This window comes from Stigmatopora argus, chromosome 18 (assembly GCF_051989625.1).
Source record: "Stigmatopora argus isolate UIUO_Sarg chromosome 18, RoL_Sarg_1.0, whole genome shotgun sequence".
NCBI classification, from domain to species: domain Eukaryota; kingdom Metazoa; phylum Chordata; class Actinopteri; order Syngnathiformes; family Syngnathidae; genus Stigmatopora; species Stigmatopora argus.
In genome coordinates, this window is record NC_135404.1 from 6,929,181 (window position 1) to 6,955,234 (window position 26,054).

Consider the following 26,054-nt stretch of genomic DNA (forward strand, 5'->3'; position numbering starts at 1 on the left):
TGTGTTTCAGTGCAAGTTTATTCAGTGGAATATTTACAGACACAGAAAGCAAAACCAAAAAGGCAAATCACGTAAAAGCCTTTTTTGTCTCCTGAGTGAATCAGCGAAACGTTTCGGGAGTTTTTCGGAGTTCTCCTGAGTTAATGTGGAACGTAAGAAAAAAGGAAAGACGTGTCGTGTATTTTTGTTTTATTTTTCTGGATAAAAACAGACTATTTTTAGTTGTTTTTGGAATTCATACACGAAGGTAAATTTCCACTTTTTATTCTGGAATCATGAACTAATTTAGCATTTTTGAAGTTGCCTGAAAGCTAAAAAAAAAATCCAGCTTCAATATTTTAAGGAAAAAACATTCTCAGATGTACGTGAAGAATGGAAATTAATAATATTCTTTGGTTATGAAGTGATTAACGGAAAGAAAACGTGTCGCATATAATGTGATGTCATCATCCTAAGATGCGCACGTTGGCAAGGTAGCCCTTTCTGAACCAAAAAAATGACTCGTTATTTAGAAAACGTGAATTGAATTCGCAGAAAAGGGAAAGCATTCGGCAGAAATTATTTTTTCGCTGATTTGACACGATGACGGAGGGCAAAGAAAATGAAAAATATGGTTTTACAATCGGCAGGAAGCGCTCATGTTTGCCGCAAAACCTCAGATGAGCTGACATCAGAGTTCACGTCGTTTTATGGAGATTTTTTTTGCTCTCTTTCCTTTTTTCTTTCTATTTTTTTTGCTGATTTCTGGGTGTTGTGTGGGTACGCTGCATAGGCCAAAAGTATTGGGTTTACATTCACCAAGAATAATAATTCCAACTATTAAAGTATTAACTTGTATTGAGTGTATAAATATAATTTAATAACTAATCATTAAAAATAGCCATAAAATTTCAGTTTAAACAAATGAAAACAAATGTTATTAAAATAAACTTTTTAACATGCAATACATAGTTTGGGCTGATTATATTAGTAAAATAGGTAAATATATACATCAAAATCTCTTAATATATTTTCTAGATCAGAATAAATTAGCCATTTAACTTCACTAGGTTACAAACTTCTCACACATAAAAATGAGAACATGCTCATTCTATTGAAAACCCAATACTTTTGTCCATTTAATTATCTTTTTATGTTTTTTAGGAAGACTCCCAGTGAACCTTCTGCGTGTTTTTTTTTCTTGAAACCTTGCGTCACCAAACATGTTGAAAAAATAGAAATATTTTTTCGCCTTAACAGATTTACAATACAAAGAAACTCATAAAATATAGAAGAGGACTTGAAACAGACACACGGCAGAAGCTAAAAAAAAAAAAAAAAAACTAGAATAAAGTGCTAATATTTTTTTTTCTTTCTTATTTTTAGAACAGGCCGCAAGCGTCAAATGTACAACGTGAGTACGAATGTTCATGTTTCATGCCGGGCGGGTCGTTTTTAAAGCTCGGATTTGTGAAGGTGACACCAACATGCACGACCACTGAACTTCCGTGACTCGTCAGAACGTGGAAAACAAAGCCAAAATCAAAATAAAAGACAAAGTAAAAGCACGTGATTTGGGTCCCTGCGCTCGCCAGGGCCGTCAAATCTTGCTGTTCTCCAGGTGGGAGTCAATGTGCTTGATGAGGGCGTCATCCGGGTAACCGACGGGGAACATCAGCTGGCACAGCGGGCAGCTCCGCACGTCGCTTTCTTCCGTCTCCATCCAGAGCTGCGAATCGAGACCAGCGATTGATTGGTTAGACCAGGGGTAGGGAACCTATGGCTCGGGAGCCACATGTGGCTCTTTTGATGGGTGCATATGGCTCTGAGCTAAAATATGGAAACGGGTGGTGAGAGAAAAGAGTCCCGAACGCACCAATAGGAACGTCACGTCGGCACTGTGGCATTGATTTTTTTTCATTAGAGTCGTCTGCATCCATTCTCTCATTGATACTCATTGAACTCATTGACAGTCATTTATTAGCAACAGCTTCACAATGTTGTCAAAATAATTAAGAGACTTTTTGTACTTTAAAAGTTGTAAAATGACAAAATAATCGCACATTTTCATGTGTTTTGACTTTTAAATTGTGATTATGGCTCTCAAGGAATAATATTTGAAAATAGGAATTGTTTATGGCTCTCTCTTTCAAAAAGGTTCCTGACCCCTGGGTTAGACCCTGGGTTGTCAGACTCGGGTTGGTTGGCGGGCCGCTTTAACGTCAACTCGATTTCACGTGGGCCGGACCATTTTAGATATAATATTTAGATTTTTTTTTTAAATAAATGGATTAAAAGAACTGGATTAAAAGCCCTAAATATTCAATTTTTTATAGATCGAATTCAATTTTAATTTAAGCTTTTTTTCTTAGTAAGGGAAAATCATTTATTTAATCTTTATGAATGAATTTTATTTAATCTATATTTATTTGTTTTTCATTGCAAAAGGAAACCAATTTTTGTAATTTGTTTACTCTCTCCTTACTCAACCACACTCCCTTAACAGACCTTAAACTTGGCCCGGGTCCTGCTGCACCCCAGCACCCCCCAAAGCTCCACCCCTGCAACTGTATAAGTTAGAGGAAAGCATAGAATTGAATAAAAACACTTTTTGATAGTACTAATTTATATGTATAACTCATTGCCTGCCATGGTCTTTACTACTCTTTTAACAAAACAAATGGCTGTGTTAAGACCTACCGTATGCATGTACATCTATGTGTATGTATGTATATATGTGCTTATATATATATGTGTATGTATGTATATATGTGCTTATATATGTATGTGTACACATATGTGCATATGTATATGTATATATATAGTATATATATTTCAGCAACACACTTATTTATTTATATATATATATATTTATTAACTTACTTATTTATTACCTATTTAATTGTCTAAAATGTATTTTCCTGTGTCTGTATTCTCACCCTCTTGCTACTGTGACAACAAAATTTCCCGAATACGGGATGAATAAAGTTATCCAATCCAATCCAATTTACAGCGTGGCGGTAGCGAAGCAATACTTGAACTGTGATTGATGGCGATCGTGCGTTGATTTCAGGTCTTCCAGTTCAAATGGATTGGACGTTTATTGCCGTCAGAATGGCTGATGATTTACCCTCTGGAGACCTGAGCACTTCATTTGCGCCAACGTGACCGAGAGGTCCCACATCAGCAGAGGTAACTATCTTTATTATATAAGATAAAATGGAAGGTCCATTTATAGGGAGCCCTTTTGAATCCATAGGTCAGATTCTGACATTTGAACAATAAATATACTGCACAAAGTGTATGTCCACAGTCTCAATTAGGGAGATTTAAGTCTTTAAAACCATTTTTAAATGGCAATTCCAGGACAAATTTCAACCTGGCAAAAAAAAAATAGATTCAGAGAATTCAGATCATTTGGATCATTTCAAAAAAATTAAAGACGTTTTGCCTTATTTAAAAAAATTGAAACTAGATTGTATTTTGGACCCAAATCTATTCATTTAAGTGAGGAAAAAGGTTGAATGAATAAATTCTGAATTAGTCTTCCTTTCTCAGACTCCTTGGCCCCGCCCACAAAATAGTCTCCAAACATGAATTGACATCATCACCAGAATAGCTGAAAAAAAGTGGCTGTGCCTTGATGCATTGTTTTGGGTAGAATAACTCTAAATTGCTTTAAAAAAACAGTCAGATTTGAGAGCCATATTTGTTTTCTTAATGTATAATTATATTTGTGCAGTTTATCATGGGATGGTGTAGTGTTTCACTTAAATGGCAGCAAATGAGTTAATCTGAGGGTCAACACTCACGTTGATGGAGGGCCACGACTGAGCTTGCTCGGCCGATGCGTAGCCGGGGCGGGGATGGCAACCCAGAGCGTTAGCGCACTGGCCGGTGGGGAAGGCCGAGCATGACGCCGGACCCCTGGCCGCGCCCCCGGGTACGGTGGAAACGAGCACCCCCAGCGTGCGGGGCGGGCTGACGGGATGCGGGCAGGTCCACTCCTCCTCGTCTTCGGAGGACTGCGGGGGCGCCGGGGCCTGCGCGGAGGGCGGCGGCGGCGGTTCGAAACGCAGCGGAAAGGGCATCTCCCTAGCGTGGCGCAGGGCGCCGTCGTCGACTCCGCCCTGGTGAGCCGACGTGGCGCCTCTGTGCGGCGGCGTCTGTTTGGAGTAGCTTTCCACAAAGGGGCGGGGCTTGGGCAGCGTGGACACGGGGTCCAAGGAGAAGCGCGACGGGCAGTGGTAGGCCGACGGGTCGGTGACTTCCGAGTAGCTGCGGCGGCCCTGGAAGCTGGCGCGCAGGTGCTGGCTGGCCGGGCGACACGAGTACGAAGCCGGGCCCGCCTCGCCCACGTCCAGCAGGGGCGAGCGGCGGTGCGTGTCGGGCGACAGGCGTTGGAGCACGGGCGAGCGGCGCTGTAGGATGGGAGAGTGGTGCGACGCCACCGGCGCCACGGGGGAGTGGCGCTGGGAGATGGGCGAGTGGCGCTGCTGGGTTGCGGGCGAGTGGCGCTGGTGGTGGATGGGGGAGTGGAGCTGGACTGAAAATTCACAGTTAGCAAAGGTCAGTGTCCAAAGTATGGCCAGTGGGCCATCTGCGGCCTCCTTTTTATTGGCCCGCAGCAAATGATGAGAATACATAAAGTTAATACTATATTTTTAAAAACCCAATTGTTTTACCTGATTCCCATCCTCTCTTTAATAAATAAATAAATCGAAAGATTTCAAATTTTGAGTTCAAAGATGTTTACACAATAGTGATGATGACCCGCTATCATTATGTAACTTATCAGTAGTTTTCGGTAACATGAGTAAAACTCATTGATAGCATTCGGCTAACATTACTATCGACACGCTATTATGTAACTGCTGACTACATTTTTACCATGAACTTATTGAAATAGTTATTTCAGGAGAAAAAGACACCGAACTGAAAAGATGCCACTCACATTAGCATTTTACTGACTTATGGTACATCATACTGAATTGTTGTACCCTTTTTTCATTGTTTACACAAATTTCAGTTCAAAAAAATATATATTTTGATAAAAAATAAAATTTATCATATTTATTTGCACCCCTGCTGCACTAGTTTTTTTTTCATACTGTAATCGTAAAATATTGAAACTTCTAACATGGCAACATAACAATGTTGACATTACAGTTGTGTTTCCTGTAATGTCGACGCCTGCAAAAAGAAGTTTATCGTGGGTGGAGGTGTCAGAAAAAGGTGTTGACATACTCAAATTTGTTTTTAATACAGTCCATACTTGCATACTTGAGCCTTTTCAGTCTTTTGTGAAAAGGCAATTTCCTTTTTAATCTTACTAAATGGGCATTTTTAAAAATGAGAAATCTAGTATTTTGCCACCACTTGATTGATTCCACAAATTTTAATAAGATTCATGTCCGGATTTTGACTTAGCCCGTCCAAACTGAACAGATTTCACGGTAAGCATAAGAGTCAGCTGTCCAGGTCCTGAAGCAGCAAAGCACTGCTTGACATATATAGACCAGATGAAACGAACAAGACATCAGTCCCACCATTTTCATTCTCATTTGGCTAAATTAAGACAAGCTTTACATTGTTTTTGTTCAGCATTAGTCACAAATACAATGGTCTAGTCTTTATATATTTGTTTTAAATTGGATTGAACAGGAATTTCCGGCAAGTTCAATTTTCCGTCTCACCTGGACTGTGGCGTTCCTGCGACGCTTTCCTCAAAATCTCTGTCTGCTTTGAGCTCAATGCTCGCAGGCGACTCAGCTCCTCCGTCAGTTCGGTGTAGGCCAGCGCCAGGTTCACCCTGAAAAAGAAATCCGCATTATTTACGATAACATTCATCGACAACCAAGTTAAACTATTTTGCGGCACTGGGCGTCCAATCTAATTCGACTGGAAGAAGCTAGCAGCCAATCGTCGCTCATCCACGGCACAAAATTAGCATAAATTTACCTCCACTTTATTATTTTAGTACATAGATTGCTTACTTGGTCATTAGGTTAGTTAATTTTAAGATCAAAACTCGGAAATATGGGTCGTCAGGTGTGTTATATTAAATTTACATCACAGATAAAAACTAACTTTTTAGACACACAAAGTGTCCAATTGTTAAGGTTTTCCTGGAACTTATTACACTCAAGGTGAGGTCAATTGTAAAGGTCAGCACATGTATATAAAAAATGACAAATTCCGTACTAAAATACAGTTTGTTTTCCAAATGCCTGCTAGCTTAATGCTTATAAACAATGGAAGTCGTCTTTCACTGTGAAGATTGGCACATTTTGGAAAGGTTATTCGCACACAAAACACCTCAGTAACATTCAAAAACAAGAAAAATATAACAAAACTTAAAGGGATATGCTCTTTGTAAACTACCCAAAACAATTTGTATTACCACACACTATTAACACAACAAAGTATTGTAAAGTGTGTCCTGCGATCGGCTGGCAAGCATTTTGGTTCGCCTGCTGCCTGTGATTGGCTGAGGTAGGCTGCAGCACCCCCCGCGGCCCTTGTTCGGATAAATGTCACGCAAGAGAAATTAAATGAATTAAGTAGTATCTATTTTGTTGGATCTCTATTTTCCTAATACTTTAACTTATAATATGTGTTCTGAGTTTCTGATCAATTAAAATAACTGACCCCCAAAAATGCGACTTATACTCCAGTTTTACTTACATAATTTTTTCCCTTTATTGTGCATTATTTGGCAATTGCGACTTATACCCGGGTGCGCCTTATCGTCCGAGAAATACGGTACTACTTAAAGCAAGGGTGGTTCGCGGGCCGCTTTAACGTCAACTTGATTTCACGTGGGACGGACCATTTTAGATATAATATTTAGATATTTTTTTAATAAAAGGATTAAAATAACTGGATTAAAATCCCTGAATATTCAGTTTTTATAGATCTAAAACAATGTTTATTTTAGCTTTTTTTAAACGTATTTTTAGATTTTACAAAAAGATTTTTTAACTAAAAACACAGAAAAAAAGATTAAAAAATTACAATTATTGATTTAAAAGGGGGAAAATCAGGAAATTTAATATACTTCTATACTCTTCATTTTGATTTGATCCTAAAACAGAAAGTCGGCAATGATGATTTACTTTCCCGGGCCACACAAAATTATGCGGCGGGCCAGATTTGGCCCCCGGGCCACCACTTTGACACCTGTGACTTAAAGGAAAAAAGTATTGGGGTTTCAAATTTCCATCACTGCTTGTTTCAAAAAATCTACTGGCAGTTAATGAGTTCATTCTTTTTATGAATAGCTTGGGCAAATGTAATGAAAAAAAAAAGTGGATTTAAAAAAAAAGAGAGATAAATGTTGAAAATGTCTTGCAAATGTGTTTAGGACTATAAATTGTATTTGTCAAAATCGGCATCAGCAATTTAAATAAGCTCTTAAAAATTCCCAAATATCATCAATTCTCAAGAGTTGTGCCGTTTACTTTAAATGCTTCAAATTACAAGAAGGCTTCTGGGGGGGTCTCCGTGGGAGGATGTGAAAACAGTGAATAAAACCAAAGGATGGAGAGAAAAGAAAACAAAAAGCCAAGCCACACCCGCACTCACCCTTTACTTTCATTCTCTTACCCATTCGAAACCTCTGTTGCGTGGGAGTCACCACTTTTTTTTCCTCTCTCTCTTTCTCTTTCAATTTCAGGTTTATTTTGGACACATTTCCGATCTGTCCATCCCATTATTTCACTTACTGCTCATCTCCCAACTTCTTGATCCACTCCACATCGCACTGCTTGCACGGTGACATCTCCTGTCAAATTGGAGGACCACATGACATTTTTCAGGCACCAAAAAAGGTACAAAAATATATATATATATTTTTTTTTAAATGCTGTGATGCAAGACGGTCATATCCGCCACATTTGTCCATCCCTCACCCTGTCCCGTTGCCCGCCCTGCAGCTGCCTGACGTCGTCCTTGAGACGCTCGCATTGCGCCTTTAGCTCCTCCTCCCGCTGGCACGCCCCTTGCGCCTCGTGTCGCGCCCCCTCTAGCTCCGCCTCCAGGCGTTGAACCTTCAGGTCGGATAGAGCGTCCAGGCTCCGCGAGCTTTGCAGGGTCATAGTAGGGCAGTCCAACACTGGAAGGGCACCAATGACAAAAATGTTCAAATATTGGGCACGATAATAGGACTTTAAATATGAAATAAGTGTAAATTTGGACAAATGGGACAGCTAAACCAAAGGTGAAGTGAAAACAAATGGACAAAAGGGTTAGAATGTGTACAGGAAGTGAAATGTTTCCATTTTAGTATTGAGGCGCCCATGGGAAATGGACAAAAATGTTGGGACACCTATGGGAAGTCAACAAATCTGTGGAGTTTGGCGACAAGTACAGTGGTACCTCTACATATGAACTTAATTCGTTCGGGACTGAGCTCGTATGTCGAACGTTTCCCATTGAAATGAACTAAAAACAAATTAATTTGTTCCAACCCTCTGAAAAAACACCCAACGCATGATATTGGATTGGAAAAAATGTTTTATTTTTTCTAATTTGCCATCTATTAACAAAGTAACACATAACTAGTGGTTTAATAGTAATAAATGTGTTTCAGAACGAAGGTAAAAAAAATATAATACAAAATTAGAATTCAGTTTTGTGTAAAGTTACATTAAACGTATGTTTGAATGTCTGTATATATTAATCCAAGTTAATTTAAATTTGTTTGTTCGTTTACGAGTGTGTTGTTGCCGTGTATGTCGCTGTCTCTACCCTCCGCGAAATGCGGCTAATTTTACTTCTATTAAACACATTTTATTACTATTAAACCACTCGTTATTTATTACTTTGTCAATACATGGCGAATTAGAACAAATACAAATGTTTTTCCAATCCAATATCCTGTTTTTTTGTGTTTTTTCAGAGGGTTGGAACGAATTAATTAGATTTTAGTTCATTTCAATGGGAAACGTTCGCTTGAGCTACGAAAAGCTCGACATACGATCTCAGTCCCAGAACGCAATAAGATCATATGTCGAGGTACCACTGTACAGTAAAATATGTTGGAACAGAAGAATGAGAAGTTGGAAAAGTGTAGATGAAGCTTTTTGACAAAAAACATTGTTAAAAACAAAAAAAAAGCTCTTTTTGAGGTTTGGTCTCACTCACTGTGTGTATCGGGGGTGCCGTGCAGCTGGAGATACTGCATGTCCTTGCTGTGCAGTTGCAGATTGATCTTGTGCAGAGAATTATCTCGCTGCCGGAGTGCCACCTCCAGGCCCAAAATTCGCTCCACGTGTTTCTCCACCAAACCCGTCTGGAAAGCACGTAGGGTCAAAACCACGGCAGCACGGCGTCAAGGCCGTGCGAGCGAGCGAGCGCGCCACCATCTTATCCAGGTCCCTCTGGAGGTTGCTCTTCTCCATGTGGATCTTCTCATAGGCCTGGATGACATCCTCCAGCTGCTCCTCGTGTTCCTTCCTCTTCTGTAGCTGAGATGTCAGACAAAAGAAAGGCGGCATTTTTTACTCCACTTTTTCCCCAACTTTTCCGAGCACGGCGGATAGAAAGAGGCCGACGCCACGGCGAGGGAGACGTTGTGTAAGAAGGAGGTCCTTTCAGGACAGGCGGCGGCTTCAACGTTTTCATCCCATTCAACGCTGAACGCGTCCCAGGATGCCTTGTTTGCAGCGCGGCCTCATTAGGAGACTTGCTTTGTGCCATGCTTTCAGAAGGCCGACATACATGCAGACTTTATTTTTTATTTTTTTTATTTCGGCTTCGGCTTTAAAAAAAACACGACATGTGCTCAAAGTAGAACTCAAGCCATTACAGCAATTTCCATATTAAGACAGAATCAAGGCAGATTTTTTTGTTTTCTATAACTAGAGCAGGGGTGTCAGACTCGGGTTGGTTCGCGGGCTGCTTTAACGTCAACTTGATTTCACGTGGGCCGGACCATTTTAGATATAATATTTAGATTTTTTTAAATATAAATGGATTAAAAGAACTGGATTAAAATATACCTGAATATTCAATTTTTTATAGATCTAAAACAATGTTTATTTTAGCTTTTATTAAATAAATTTTTTTGTTTACAAAATGATTTTTGAACTAAAAACACAGAAAAAAATGGATTAAAAAAATTTACAATTATTGATTTAAAAGGGGGAAAATCAGTAAATTTAATATACATCTATACTCTTCATTTTCATTTGATCCTAAAACAGAAAGTCGGCACTCATGATTTACTTTCCCGGGCCACACAAAATGATGCGGCGGACCAGATTTAGCCCCCGGGCCGCCACTTTGACACATGTGAACTAGAGGAAGGGGAGTGGCTAGCACATTCGCCCCACACTTCTGAGATGGAGGGATCAATACCCAGTGAGTTCCGATCTTCCCAGGCTGGTTAAAAACTCTAAACCAGGGGTGTCAAAGGTGAAGCCCGTGGGCTGTAAGCGGTCCACAGGCTTGTTCTTTGCTTAAAGGGAACTTTGTAGCTCATTCATACTGTGCGTAAATAATGAAATGCTTTCATTTTTTCTACTGCACTTTGATTAATATCCTATACGCAGTCACATTCGTTCATTCGCCCCCTGATGTAAAGACAGTGCCTTCAATGGCAGCCAATGACTTAATCAAGAACCTGGAATTGCCCCCAAAATCATCAGGAACCGACAAACGAACAAGAAGCGGGTTGCTTCCCCTCAAAATACACTAAAAGTGGAAAAACAATGTTCATTTTCATATTTTGTACATTTTTTTAGCATGATTATTGATTGGACTTGACTATATGTACAAAATAAGCAGAAATAAATGTGTATACACAAATAAATAATAAAATACTTTTTTTTTAAATATTATATTTTATTATATAGTTATTATATTTTCATATGATTAAAACTAATAAATAGCAAAATCAATAAATAGTTCAAAATAAACCAGTTAAGTGTATGGTAGAATGCCAGAAATGTAACATTAAAAATAACGTGTTTATTGTGAAATTCTGAAGAAATGATGGAAAAATAACATTGTTGTATTGATATTTTTTCCAGTTTTCCCACCTCGTGTGTCAGGATGTTGACCCTCTGCTGCAAGTTGTCATTCTCCGAGTGAAGCAGCGCCGTTTCCTTGCTCTCGAAAGAACAATACGAATTGGCGTCCTCGCCAAACTCGCTGATCATCGGGAACTGAGAACACCAAAAAGGTCATTTTCATTTTTCTTCTGCTTGGGTGTAATTTAGCAATAATCCTTGCTACTTAACCACATGCTTAGAACCTATGAGTGTTTAGCCTAGTTGAAAGACTTGAACATGAACTAGTAATTATCAGCCATTTTTAGTGGCAGTCGAACCAGACTTGCTCTAAAATTGAAGAGTTTTTACATTGGCAACACAGTATTATTCAATTTAGTTACAAAATTCCAACCAATAAATTTTGGGGCATTTTCAGGCTAGTTCCTTTTGGTTTTGAAGCATTTTTATGCTGCATATATATATATATATATATATATATATATATATATATATATATATATATATATATATATTTCAGCAACATGCTTATTTATTCATAGATTTATTCATGTATTTATTTATTAACTTACTTATTACCGATCTATTTATGTCTAAAATGGCTTTCCTATTTCTGCATCCTCACCCTCTTGCTACCGTGACAACGAAATTTCCCGAATACGGGATGAATGAAACAGGGCGCTAAATAACAAATATGAATGTGGATAGGAAATTGAGCAAAATTATGGTTTCAGGCGCCCGTGTCCAAAAACATTTCATTCTGTATGTACAGTATAAATGAGCTCATGTCCAAACAACCCAGGAAATGGGCCGCTAGGGACTCCGATCTGGCCCGCGGGCCGTATGTTTGACATCCCTGTTCTAATCTGTATCAATCGCATACAGGTATTTTTCTTTCCATTTGTTTGTATGAGTGTTATGTATTTATTTACAGTTTGAGTTCACACAGTTTGACCGTGTGGTCCATTGGCATTTCACGTGTTGATACATTTCTTTTTTTAGTAGACAAATAAGTGTAAAAAAAGGAGGGACTACAACATGAATACAGCGCCTAAAAAAAACGGTGAGAAGAACGTGCAAAACCTCACACAACAGATGTAATAATTATAATTATTTCACCAGCTCATATATGTATGTATATTTGATGAGTGGCGTGTACCGCGAGCAGTCAGCGAGCAGTCAACGAGTTGAAGTGGATTTGTTCCCAACATGAGAGACATGTTATGTAAGCAACATAAACGAGCACATTTGCATTTAGAATGCCTTCCGTCAGCTTCGGGCGTTTTATTTGTTTTTTTTTTTTTATGTATTTTTTTCCCTCCTTCATCGACAGCCGCGTGAGAACTGGCTTTAACTACCTTTTTCCATTTAGTCAAATGGCTTGCGTCCTGTCTTTGCTCAGTTAAACAGCGAGAGGGCCCCTGGAGATGCACTCCAAAAAAACTCTTAACTCGGAGAAAAGGAAAGTCGAACGTGGTGGATCGTGTGATGACACCACGCTTTGGGTGAACTATGTCCAATCCCGTCCCATCCTTCTAAATACCTTTTTGTCTCTAAGGTTTTTAGGACACTTGCTTAAAGTATTAGCGAAGGTGCTTAGAAAAAACCGTCTGAAATTAGTCCATTAAATGTAATGTGTCGTCTAATATATTGAAACTTTGAACATAGACCATTATTGCATGAAACTTGTTTTCCAAGCCATACCCACATTGAATTATTAACTTTTATTAAGTATTGAAGGATTTGAAAGATGTTTGGACATAGACCAGAACTCTGTTTTATTTCAAAGCACTTTTCAATACATGCAAATCAAGGCCTGAATTGAATTCACTGCAGTATAAGTCATTTTTTTATGAAATATGATTTAATGAACGATTAGTCTTGGACCATTATTGCGTGAAAGGTGTTTTCCAAACCTTGTGCGCTTTTCCTTTTGTTCACAATTGAGTTAACGGCAACAAGTGTTAGTTATCATATTTCATTAAATGTGGATAAATTGATGGGTGATTGGACTTGGACCATTTTTGCGTGAAATGTTTAATCATTAATAATTGGCTGATTAGGTTGAAACATGGCAGCAGTTAACGTCAACACGTGTTAGTTGTCATCTTTCATTAATTGTGGATAAATTGATGGGTGATTGGACTTAGACCATGATTGCGTGAAACTTTTAATCATTAATAATTGGCTGATTAGGTTAAAACATGGCAGCAAATGATCATATTTTGCTGATAGACTTTTGATCATCGCGGCCTGTTTAAATGGATTTGACGTCTGTCTTTGCAACGGCAGACAAAGAGTTAAAAAAATAAATAAAAAACAAGATAATTACTGCTCCAAACTTCATCTGCTGAATTTCACATGCAGTTCCTTTCCTTTTTTTTTAAGGGAATTCTTGATTGCTGCCGTGCAGCAATTCCAGGGAGGCAAACACGAGTGCAGGGGTAATGGATTAGCGTGGGAGTGAGAGAAGAAGGAAGGAAAACACGAAAAGTGAAAAGATAGGATAGGAGGAAGGTCCGCCTTCGCACCCGTGTCCCATTTGGACCAGGATGCAACAAACACCGTCCGTTTTTTCCCCCCAGGAAGTCAACCATGATGACATATCGGTTTGCAAGTACGTCTTAGGCCACGGAGCATACGTAATAGATTGAGACGGCGTTGCTATGGCAACCACCTACATGGAAAAAGGGGCTCACTCACCGCCGCGCAACAGCGGGGGGCAAAACACCGAAAGCAATTGAGCCGAGCTCTGTCCGAGGAGCTGAACTTGCGATATTTCTTTGGGAATCCATCGTGTTACTATAGAGCTACTTCACTGGATTGGATTGGATAACTTTATTCATTCCGTATTCGGGAAATTTCGTTGTCACCGTAGCAAGAGGGTGAGAATACAGACACAGCAAAAGACATTTTAGACATATATAGATAGGTAATACGTAAGTTAATTAATAAATACATGAATAAATATATAAATAAGTAAGCGTGTTGTTGAAAAAAATATATATATATACATATACACATACGTGTACATACACATATACTTACATATATACATATACACATACGTGTACATACACACACACATATATATATACATATATATATATAAGCACATATATACATACACATAGATGTACATGCATGCATACGGTAGGTCTTAACACTCAGCCGTTTGTTTTGTTAAAGAGCCTGACAGCTGACTGCACGCCATCTTTAATTTTAAGCATTCTGTGAGGAATATTTTGAATGCAAATAGTAGATCATTTTAGCACATGCAATTTGTCAAACCGTACACAAATGTAGCCACTGAGTGCTAGGGTGGAGTAGTACCATTTTTTTGCCCCACTTTTAATTCAAGTGCAGGAAATTGAGAAAAAAAGGCATCTTCAGGTCACTCAGGAAATTCTTTTTTTTTCCTCAAAGGAAGAATATTAATTGGCATCTTTCGAGGAATGTTGACACGATTTGGACTTGGACCATTACTGCATGATATTTACTTCCCCAAAAGTCTAGTGTTTTTTTTTTATATTCTAGTTTGAAATGAGTTTAGTCAAGGTTGTTAATCTTTTTTCAACTATTGTTGTTGGTTTTAAATGGTGTCTGGACTTAGACCATTATATCAGGAAACATTTCAATTCCAGTGTTTGTTTTCTTTGTGACCTGAATTAAGTTCCAGAGATGTCAATTTCCTCTTTTAAGATAGATTTGACAGATGTTTGGACTTAGATCACTTTTGCATGAAAACACCTCTTCCTAAATCAGTCTGCTTCCATCCATACTAGTCTTAATTTAGATTATTTAATGTTACTACTCATCTTTCTATAATATTTTTACTTTGTACTTATAATATTGCTCAATTTGATTGAAATCTGGACTTAGACCATTATTTCTATTGCATGAAATTTCCTTTCTACAGCCAGTTTGCTTTAATCCAACAGGGATATTTTCACCATTTCTTCGCATTCAAATATATTTTCTTTTGGCGGACAAGTTGTGATGAGTCACAATGTCCTCCATCTGCTCTGAGTCACGCGTCGACCTCTCGGTTTGTTTTTGTTTGTAAATCAGGTTTTCGTTGCCTCCGAGTCCAGAGAGCGCGATGGGTCGCTTGCATGAAAACTATCCGAGAGATTTATTCCCTTCGGCAGACATCAGAAAGCACAAGAGGTGGCAAAAGTAATGAAGTCTATCGGCACTCACGATCATTCATTGCCAAGCTCTCCCAGTCAAATGTTTTTTGGGGATGTGGGAGGAAACCGGAGTACCCAGGGAAAACCCACGCAAGCCAGGGGAGAACATGCAAACTCCACACATCGAACCCTCAACTTCAAAACTGTTGAGGCTGACCCCAAATGCTATAAAATTGAAAAGTTTTATTCGTTAACCAAAGTATATTTCAGTTTTATTTAAAAATATTTGTTATGAATGTATAAAATTGAATGACAAATATTTAAAAAAAATACAAGAATAATGAATCAATCGTACAATTGTACGATTCTTCTACATTGTTGTTCATGTATGTGGTTTTGACTTGTTTTTTTAATTGCCAAAAAGCTCACTTGCCTTCCAAAGAGTTAAACAGGAAAACAGATACAATATTTTTCAAAATGACGCACGAATTGTAGCGATGTGTTTAAGTACAAACAGAAAGTAGAATGTTCACCTTGATCTCGTATAGTTTGAGTTTCCGCTTAATGCTGCTGTTCTCTCGTTCCAGACCACCCAACCGGCTCTTGATGTCCTGGTAGGCGGCAATCAGTGCAAAGTGCGACGCCGAGTACACGTCGTCGCTTGGCAGGGGTGGCGAGCGCCACCCCACGCTACCGCAACCGTCGTCCTTCAGGCCTCCGTCGCTGGCCCCGCCCAGCAGGCCCAGCTCGCCGCCGAACAGAGACTGCATGACCTCAACCTGAAGACAGGGACGCGCTCATTAAATATGAAGTCATTTGTTTTCAAGGTAGGCACCAGCACACATTTACATTTGACCTTCAGATCAAATAATCCCTTACAATTAAAAGGGCTCCCTCTAGCGGACAGGTGTCAAAGTGGTATTTGTCACAGGCCAAATTGTAAATATTTTTTTTATTTTCTGTTTTATACTTAGAAAATCGTTGCATCATTTCTTTTGAATCTGCAATTCATTCAATGTCATTAATCTTTCATCGCCGAGTAAAGAAAAGTAAGTAAATTTGAATTTGGCTGGAAACATGAGGTTACATAATTGACTTTCACGGGCCAAAAAATATGGAGTAAAGGGACAAATTTTGCCGCCAGGCTTTGAGTTTGACACCTGTGCTCTAGCGATGAACCAAAAAAAATAAAAATATTATACGTTATTAGTTTTTTTTATTGGTTGCCTGAACTGTGACACCTGTGTTGATGTTGTTGAAGGTGGGTGGCTTTGGTTTTCTTTTTTTTCCTTATTTTTTCAACACAAGAGCCAGCTGACTGGTCGCACAGTCCCAGCGACTTCCCGTCACTCAGCAACGTGAGTCAGCCGCCGCCCCCAGAGCTATTTTCATCCGCTGCTTCCTCCGCCCTGATGCGGCATCAGACCATCTGCCCCCCAAATCCCGCCACCCACCCAAGGCTAACCTAGCGGCCAACACGTGGCGGCGGATGCGACTAAATTCACAGACGTCGTAAATATACACACGTCGACGCGTCTTTTAGCGCGCAACCGTACGTCAGCGTTGCTGTCTAAAAACACACTAATATCACTACTATTGTAAAAAAAACAAAAACAAATAGAGAGCATATAGCAGAGAAATATTGCGCGACTCCATTTTTTTAAAATCCAAACTAAAAATTAATTATACTTACAGATGCAGAATAAAAATCGGGACTGAAAAGACTATCTATTTGTCCTGAAAGAAAACTCATGAAAAAGAACAAAATGGCCAAAAATACAAAAATTACAAAAATAATTACAATTATATTTAAAAAAATAAAACTGACTTTATATTCTGTATTCATAAAACTAATTCAAACATCAATGCTATGCCTTCTTTTTAATATTTTATGTACAGGAGCAATATTTTCACATGACAACATTGCTTCTTAAAAATTTATTTATTTTGTTTTATTTCATTCTTTTTGAATATTTTGGAATATTATCAATTCAATTTCATTTATAAAAGCCTATTCCCAAAATAAACAAAAAGATCATGAAAACACATCATTTCCAGAAAAAATCAAACTAAGAAATCTGGAAAATCTTGAATAAATAGTAAATATAACTGATTTAGATGGAAAAAAATCAGGATTAGACAAAAATTCATAAACTTGGAGCTGATAAAGCAAGCCTCATTTTTGCAACCTAAAGAACTTGATATCAAACAATCAAGATGAATAACCACACTTCAACACATACATCATAATATCAGGAATAAAACACAGGACACCCATAAAACGTCAACATAAAATACAGGATAGAAAAAGTCTGTGGCATTTACCTCCACATAAACACTAGTGTTAGCTGACAAAGCTAATGGATGGACACAAAACCCTTTTTTTCAAACCACTAACAAACATATTACTCGACAGTATACGTTAATAATCATACTTTAAGACCTACATTATGAAATAAATCTGTAATGTATTCAACGTTAGTGTGATTCCATTACCGCCATCTTGTTGTTCATTTTGTAAGGACATCCAAACTTAAGAGAAAACGACTGATATTTTTCAAGATAAATTTCCAACGTGATGTAAGGCTCGGTCAAACTCATGAAATTGAAACCACCCGTGTTTGTTGCTTTGATTTACAAACACCAGATCGAGAAATGGAACACCTTGGCCATGCCAACTGTTTCCAAAATATATTAGTGTGTGTATATTTGGCACATGGAGGCGCGAGTATCGATGTGCTAATCCAATCCAGCGGATCCATACGCAGCGCCTCTCTGACCTTATTAAGTGAATCCGTCAAATGTTGTTTCACAGCTCACGGGCACCCGATTGGAATAAGGTTCATTGGTCTGTTGGCTAAAGTGATCATCGGGTGAGTTGGACGCAATCATGGCTAACTTGGAAAAAGTTCACTGCAAACTGATTGCTAGGCAATCGCAGTACGATAGTTTTCACATCATTCTCACTCGTAAACTTTCATCCAACCCAAAATAAACTCAGTTGATAGATAAAACTCTAATAAGATCACACACACAGATACATAGATAACATACCTGTCAACCTCTGCCGATAACTGCCCTTATAAATGATTATGATTCCCCTTACAAACCCCCCAAAAAACCTTACAAACACCGTACGACTCGTACGGTGTTTGTAAGGTTTTTTGGGGGTTTGTAAGGGGAATCATAATCATTTATAAGGGCAGTTATCGGTAGAGGTTGACAGGTATGAGATAGTAATGATCAGACCTTTACATACCATATTTTCTCGCATATAAGCCTTATCCGCGTATAAGCCTTATCCGCGTATAAGCCTTAATTGCCTTAAAATTGTTGAATTTTACAATTTCCCTCATATAAGACGTGAAAATAAATTTAGTTTAGCGTTTTATTTGTTTATCCTTTATCTATTTTGAAATAAATGACCGTATCAGCCTTGCGTAATGGTGTTTCTTGTCACATTGCAGTTTCGAGCATGTCAAGTCTAATTTATGCACATATAAGCCATACCCTAATTCAGTCATCATTTTTTTTGCGACAAATAATAATAATAAAAATCGGACATAGGCTTTGTCATCATCATTGACTCGACAAAAGCCTAATTGTCATCATACCCAGCTGCGTATGACGAAAAATACGTCGTATATGCGATAAAATATGGTCAACTATATTTTGTTAGCATTGGAAATTACATCTAAATTTGAAAACGTAACTGTTTTCACATGATGATTATCATCACTCGATAACGATCAAGTTTTTGCATAATCATCACACAAACGTAATCACATTTTTTTTACATGACACATCATTTAGAAACGTAATCTTGGCCTTTTTTCGTGTGTGACAGCAATTCTGTCAAATCTTCATTAAAAAAACTCATTTTGAAGAACATACACTGACAAAATATCTTTTACACAATACAAACTGCCTTTATGTACATTAAAAACCTAACAAAATACCTTGAAAAATCCGATTCAGCAGAATCTTTTAAATCACCAAAAACTCATCACCCCCCCAAAAAAAACCCTCCCTTCTCCCAAAGCTCGTCTCACACTCACCACACAGAAATTCCTTCTACCATACTGTAGACATCACCTCCTACACACTTATGCTTCTACAAACATATACAATGCATAAGCACCCCCAAGCACGCACCCGCATATGTTCACACATATGAACACACCCACACATGCGCCCCCCCCTGTCCACGAGACCAACCGCTGTCGTTATCACACACGCACATGACAGATGTTGACTTGACGCAAAACATCACGGCACGCCGTTTAGAATGCAAATTGTGTTGCGGTGGCACGTCCGCCAAAAGCGTCAGCGTCCCCTTCCACCAGTGTCGGCGTCCTTGTTCAAGGACGCTCAGGTGTGTGTGTATGTGTGTGCGCGAGAGATGTTTGGGGGTGGGGGTACAGGAAGTGGCGTCCGTAGGGGAGGAGTCTGGCCTTCTAGAGTGGGAGTGGGAGGTAATGTTTTGCTGAAATAATATCATAAAAGGAGGGGTGAGGGATAACTCAAATTCCCACTTAAAGGTCCTGTGAGGTCAAATTCAAGTGAATAAATTGTTGATTTGGATGACACTAATTGTTATACGATTCTGCATGTTCTCCGTTTCAGTTGCTATTATTGAGGTAACCATGGAGACCTGTTGTTGTTCGTTTTGTCCGCCTATGCATTCATTTGACGTGGCAGGGAAGTATACTTCAGTCATCAGTATCCATCTTTCTGATCCAGTTGCTGGATTTCATCCCTGATATTAGATTCCGTCGTTACAACGCCTGTTTAGTGGACTTAATTCCAATTATTAGACTGTACCAACATCCTCTTTGTCTAATGCACAGGTGTCAAAGTGGCAACCCGGGGGCCAAATCTGGCCTGCCGCATCATTTTGTGTGGCCCGGGAAAGTAAATCATGAGTGCCGACTTTCTGTTTTAGGATCAAATTAAAATGAAGCGTATAGATGTATATTACATTTCCTGACATTCCCCCTTTTAAATCAATAATTGTAATTATTTAATCCATTTTTTCTGTGTTTTTAGTTCAAAAATCATTTTGTAAAATCTAAATATATATATAAAAAAAGCTAAAATAAACATTGTTTTAGATCTATAAAAAACTGAATATTCAGGGCCTTTAATCCAGTTCATTTAATCCATTTATTTAAAAAAATCTAAATATTATATCTAAAATGGTCCGGCCCACATAAAATCGAGTTGACGTTACTGTGGCCCGCAAACCAACCCGAGTCTGACACCCTTGGTCTAATGGATTTATTTACAAAAATGATCCAATGTGTTTAGGTTATTCATTGATATTTATTTCCTAGGTTTAATACCAGATGTTAGACTGTACCAAAATGCTCATGTCCATATATTTACTCGATTTAATTCGAGATAGTTAACGGAATCATTAGAGCCACTTGTGTGTGTGTGTATGTATGTATATATATGTATGTGTATATATATGTATATGTATATATGTATGTATATATGTATGTATATATGTATATGTATATATATATATATACTATATATATACACCTGTTTATTTCATGTAATTCCACTTATTATACCGTATATACATAGCTTTGTGTTCTTTCATCCTCTAGATTCCATTTGAGAATTTAGCGCTCATATTTGCCTGTTTACTGGATTTAATTCCAGTTGTTACACTGTTCCAACATGTTTTTTTGCTTACACTCATTAATGTTTTTTTTTGCAGATATTATACATTGCCATTCGAACACGCATCCACTTGTTTACTGGATTTAATTAATAATGTATTTCATTCCTGATACAGTTTTGATGATGTGTTTGGATCCCTCAAAATCTTTTTCAATGGATTTTTTTCCCTGATGATAGACCGTGCCAACGTGTCTATTTACTGGATGTTATTCAAGATACTAGACAGTGTCATCGGCATACTTGTAAATATATTCTGAGGCTTTTACTTCAGCTACTAAATAGTGCCATCCTCATGTTGTTGTCTTGTTTTAAAGTCTCTTCAATTTACTGGATATGATTGTATTGTCTCTCTGTCTATTTATACTGGCTTTCATTTCAAATATTAGACAGCATGCCTTATCTCCGTCTAATGATTGGATATCATTCAAGATAGCAAAGCACGTCAACGTAATGCTCTTATCGGCGTCAATTTACAGCTCAATTTCCTCTTATTAGAGCGACCACCTTCTTTAATCCGGATGTTTTTCATGCTTTTAATCGGCATCTTTTTCATGCTTTGAACACTCACACCTGAACACAACATCCTATTTTTTTGCCTGTATAAGCAATATTGTAACAAAGCATTCCTGGGAGCTACTGGAAAGCGTGTGGGTATTTTTAGTCGCTCCATCGGGAATGGGGCGATCCGGCAAGTGGCGACAGAAGTGGGTAACCTGTTTTTTGTTTTGTGTTTTTTTTTCTTCTCAGCACTAAAATAACAAGATGATCCCAAGTGAGCGTGGATCAAGTATGGCCAATTTTTAAAGTTGTACCAAAACTTTATGGAGGACCAAATGGGACAGAAAAACGGTACATATAAAAATGCATCTTTAAATAAATACTATCTACATTTAATATGTTTTTAACAAATAAATTGGTCATTAATTGATGAAAATACTAACTCATTTAATGAAAAACATATTTGTTTTGTTATTTCATTGTTTCATGATGTTGTTTTGGCTTTTTACGAGCAAAATATTGACAATAGTTGAAATGATTTTAGGAGGAATACTTACACACCCATATCAGAAAGATTGACCCGTGACATCCTGCATGTCCGTCACGACTGGGCGACCAATCGGGTGTTAGTCCCGCCCACTGACTTTGAAAGGTGAGTTTGACAGGTAAAATAAAAGTGCTGAACGTGTGTAGACATGAAATAATTATTAAATCGTGGAATAATTACATATGCTTTGACATTATATGAGCTATTTTAATTCACTCATGACATTTTGTTTTCTATTAGTTATTCTTTTAATGATTAATGACACTATTTGAGTGTTTTTATTTATTTTCATTGTCTGTTTCCGAAGCAATGCGCGTCCTCAAACTAGCACAATGTTTTTGTTCCTGAAAGCTGTCTTCGCATTTTCCTGACATCTCAATAAGTCATTTCATTCGTCACGTGGGTTCAAGTCTTTTGAGCAACGACCTCGACTTTTCAGCAACTCGTCGAGATTTGTTTTCCGCTCAAACGGCGGCCTCGCCTCCTCCGGCGTCTCTTTGTCTCGCCTCCTCCGTCGTCCCTTCCCCGCCCGCTACAGAGCCTTTTGCATACTTTGTCCTCTTTCCAGGTCGCCATGGCGACGGGAGGTTGCTCCCAGGCGTAACTCGTAATTCAGAAACATGTCGGACGCCGCTATCGCCAAGCGCCACGAGCGGAGGTGCCGTCAGTTTCCTCAAGTGATCAAACGCCCCATTTTGGCTACACCAGTAGCTCAGAAACGCTTTGGCCAGCAGTTTGTTTCTACGCGTTAGCCGCCAGACTGCTACTGTCTGGGAGGATGTTGAGCCCCCCCCCCCAAAAAAATGTGGAACGTTTCTAATCATGTTTCAGTGATATCTAAACCAGTAAAAATAGAATTGTGACTACCTTGTGTATCTCTAACGAGCGCTTTAATCAAAATTAGCTCTTACTAAACCTTGAAAATGCTTAGAAATGACTATTAACTACAATTTACAGGCAAGGTGCCCAGGACATTCTTATCAGCAATCCACCAAAAAAACACACATTAAAAAAAATCTTGACTTAAAAATAGAGTACTCTGAGAGAACATTCTACGCCTAAGCAGCCAAATTCAAAGTTTCGCCATATTTCTGACCTTTGTGACCTTTGACCCTCTCTGTTCTCATCATATCAATTTAAATGGAATATACCAATCTGTAATCAAATTATTGGGACAGTCCTTCTGACCTCTGTGACATTTGACCTCGTGCCCAAAAATTAGTCCGCCTTTTGAGTTTCTTATTACAAACATATTCCGTATAGATGTCCAATTAATTTCAACTGCGACTGCCCGTGTTCAGGTGCCATTGAGGGCATTAGACGTCTATTTTGACTGTAGAAAAGGGAAAACAAAATGGTGAAGAATGGGGAAAAACTTTGGCTTCTTTCCTCCTTCGTTAACCTTTTCAAAATTCAAGTTTCTTCTGTTTCAATTGCTAACTCTGCATTTTTGTTGACTGCTTCCCATCTGTGCCGCACACCCACCCACCCGGCTACCAAGGTGGAAAAGGGAGCACCTGAACAAGGAGAACACGGCCTGCTGCGCTGCCATTTCGCATCGTCCGACGGAGACGACACATCTGCTGCTTAGGTGACAATTTTCTCACTCTGATTGCGTCAATGCCGCACACTAACACAAATGGCCAGCTGGCACCAAGGGGCTCAAAATAAAAGCCGACAAATCCTTGGTGATGGCAACACTGAATGATAAACCAAAAAAGCTATCAATTATATTAGCAACATAGTGCTATGCTAATTCAGCCTGAATTGTGGGTAAGAGAAAAATATACAAAAATTACCACTACGATCTTTTATACTTTCAAATCTATACAATAACGAGTTTGAATATCCCTGTATTCGATCTTCAGTTATCTTGAACAAAAGCATAACTGGCAAACAATACGGCACAAAATGCATAAACTCCGCCTCCCATAGCTTCAACCTATCATCTAGTACAAGGGCCGCGTTAACGTCAACTCGATTTCATGTGGGCCGGACCATTTTGGATATAATATTTAGATTTTTTTATAAATGGATTAAAAGAACTGGATTAAAAACCCTGAATATTCAATTTTTATAGATGTAAAACAATGTTTATTTTAGCTTTTTTATATATTTTTTTAGATTTTACAAAATGACTTTTGAACTAAAAACTGAAAAAAAAAGATTAAAAAATGACAATTATTGATTTAAAAGGGGGAAAATCAGGAAATGTAATATACATCTGTACTCTTCATTTTAATTTGATCCTAAAACAGAAAGTCGGCACTCATGATTTACTTTCCTGGGCCACACAAAATGATGCAACGGGCCAGATTTGGCCCCCGGGCCGCCACTTTGACACATGTGATCTAGTGGTTAGTAGTGAAACAATAACCAAATTTAGGAGTTAAAAATAATGCACTCAAAAGTATTCTTGGTGGGGCAGCATTGCTGTCATTATATTAACATTTGACAATTAAGACCATTGGAAAAAACACTTAATTTATGGCTGTCATTAATGACGATAAACGTCTAATCTAGTTGCGCAAGAAAGGTTGGCAGCACTCATTCACTAACAACCTTTCCCGGTCCAAATGATCTTGAAAACTGTTGTGGTCATTGGCAGCTAAAATATTACTTTGTCCATCGCCATACTGCACTTTGAAAGTCATAAAAGGGTTCCAGTTACTATCACCGTTATAAACATAATCAGGAAAATATTTTTCAAAAATAAAATGAAAAATAACAGATTTTAAAAATTAAAAAAATTAATGACAAAATAAAAATAAACTAATAAAAGTCAAAATATATCTAAACTACTGTATACATAAACATCACAGGTTAAAAAATACATTTAAAATAAAACCATAGAAGAAGAAAAATGACACCCCCCCCCCCCCCCCCAAAAAAAAAAACTATATGGATTGGATGACCCAATTACAATAAAAATTTAAAAAATACTCTCAAACTATCTTTAATAAGAATTAAAATTTTAAGCGCACAATGTAAAGAAATATGATCTGTTGGAAAAAAAATGCAAACAAAAAAGAATCTTTCAGATTGCAGATGTATAGGAGCTGAGTGGTTGGCACGTCAACCTTACAGTTCTGGGTTCGATTCCAGGTGGGTCCTTACTGTTTGGAGTTTACATGTTCTCCCTGAGCTTGCGTGGGTTTTCTCCGGGTGCTCCGATTTCCTCCCACATCGCAAAAACATGCAGTGTAGACTGGTTGAACCCTCTAAATTGCCCCTAGGTACAAATGATTGGTTGTCCGTCTCTTTGTGCCCTCTGATTGGCTGGCCACCAATTCAGGGTCCCCCCTCCCCGCCTGGTGCCCGGAGTTAGCTGGGACAGGCTCCACAACCCCCATGTGACCCTTGTGAGGATAAGCAGTTCAGAAAAATGAATGAATGTAGATGTAGGAAAAAGTTATTTAAAAAAAAAACAACAACAACAACATGGGATGTTACAATGTCCTTGCTGACCCCCTCTTAATCACTAGGGGGTGTAAAGTACTTCTAGTCTACTATTGAGGCCCTTTCGATGCTCACACTGGCTTTTTTTTGTTATTTGGTCAACATTCACGTCTGCTAACTTGAACGTAAAGAGAAGAATTGTTAGTAGACGGACAGATCACATTTAGTAGACAAGCACGTTGTTGAAAATCTTTTTTAGAGCTCCTTTTGCCTCCTTCCTCCAACTACTACACAGCCAAATGTGGGCTACTCTTGCAAAGTGTTGTCATCATAACACGCTGGTCACATCATAAAAACCCCCCCTCAAAACGCTCATTTGGGCGTTTTGCACCGTGACATGATGCCGAGTGTCCACGAGCGTGCGTTGCGACGGCGAACCAACATGGCTGCGCGTCCACGGCGCAAAGATAGAAAGAAGATCAAACGGAAACTCACGCTGCGCCGCCGTCGACCGATCCGCCGTGGGGGCCATGGCCGGGCGCCGCGTGCGGGAAGCGGAAGAAAAGGCGCTCCGTTTCCTCCTTTCGGCTTTACGGCGGAAAGGAAGCGAGCTGGAGTGCGGCGGGGCTCAGCCTCGTATCGCGCTGTGGTGGAGGATGAGGATGAGGAGGAGGAGGAGGAGGAGAAAGAGGAGGAGGAGGAGGAGGAGGATGCTGATGATGTCGCGCAAATGGCAGCGTCAGGCGCTCTTGATGGTGATGACGACAGGCTCATTAAGAATGGCAAATG

General features: G+C 38.7%; 1 protein-coding gene and 1 long non-coding RNA gene across 4 annotated transcripts in view; one reads left to right on the forward strand and one right to left on the reverse strand.

Moving 5' to 3' along the window:
* The window catches only part of LOC144092676 (uncharacterized), a 52,222-nt gene extending 28,764 nt beyond the window's left edge, over positions 1–23,458 (forward strand). For all 3 annotated transcript variants that reach the window (XR_013306124.1, XR_013306123.1, XR_013306125.1), the window contains 7 exons: positions 3,053–3,171; positions 7,658–7,811; positions 11,016–11,167; positions 15,715–15,954; positions 21,569–21,670; positions 21,864–21,971; positions 23,368–23,458. This is a non-coding gene — a long non-coding RNA (uncharacterized LOC144092676). The remainder of the gene's footprint in view (positions 1–3,052; positions 3,172–7,657; positions 7,812–11,015; positions 11,168–15,714; positions 15,955–21,568; positions 21,671–21,863; positions 21,972–23,367) is intronic.
* tbkbp1 (TBK1 binding protein 1) lies at positions 1–26,054 on the reverse strand. The gene is made up of 10 exons (XM_077625683.1): positions 25,761–26,054; positions 15,661–15,906; positions 11,025–11,150; positions 9,345–9,449; positions 9,127–9,274; positions 7,893–8,095; positions 7,707–7,765; positions 5,676–5,791; positions 3,792–4,525; positions 1–1,708 (listed from the first exon to the last, which is right to left on the reverse strand). The coding sequence occupies exons 1-10, from the start codon at positions 26,037–26,039 to the stop codon at positions 1,580–1,582; spliced, it is 2,145 nt and encodes a 714-aa protein (XP_077481809.1). The 5' UTR covers positions 26,040–26,054; the 3' UTR covers positions 1–1,579.

Excerpts from the sequence above, each read along its gene's own strand:
- tbkbp1 (XM_077625683.1), bottom strand. The coding sequence starts at position 26,039 with ATGAGCCTGTCGTCATCACCATCAAGAGCGCCTGACGCTGCCATTTGC. Across the intron at positions 9,450-11,024 it reads TCAACATCCTGACACACGAG|CTACAGAAGAGGAAGGAACA; the intron begins GTGGGAAAACTG and ends CTGACATCTCAG. Across the intron at positions 7,766-7,892 it reads AGGGCGGGCAACGGGACAGG|GAGATGTCACCGTGCAAGCA; the intron begins GTGAGGGATGGA and ends CCAATTTGACAG.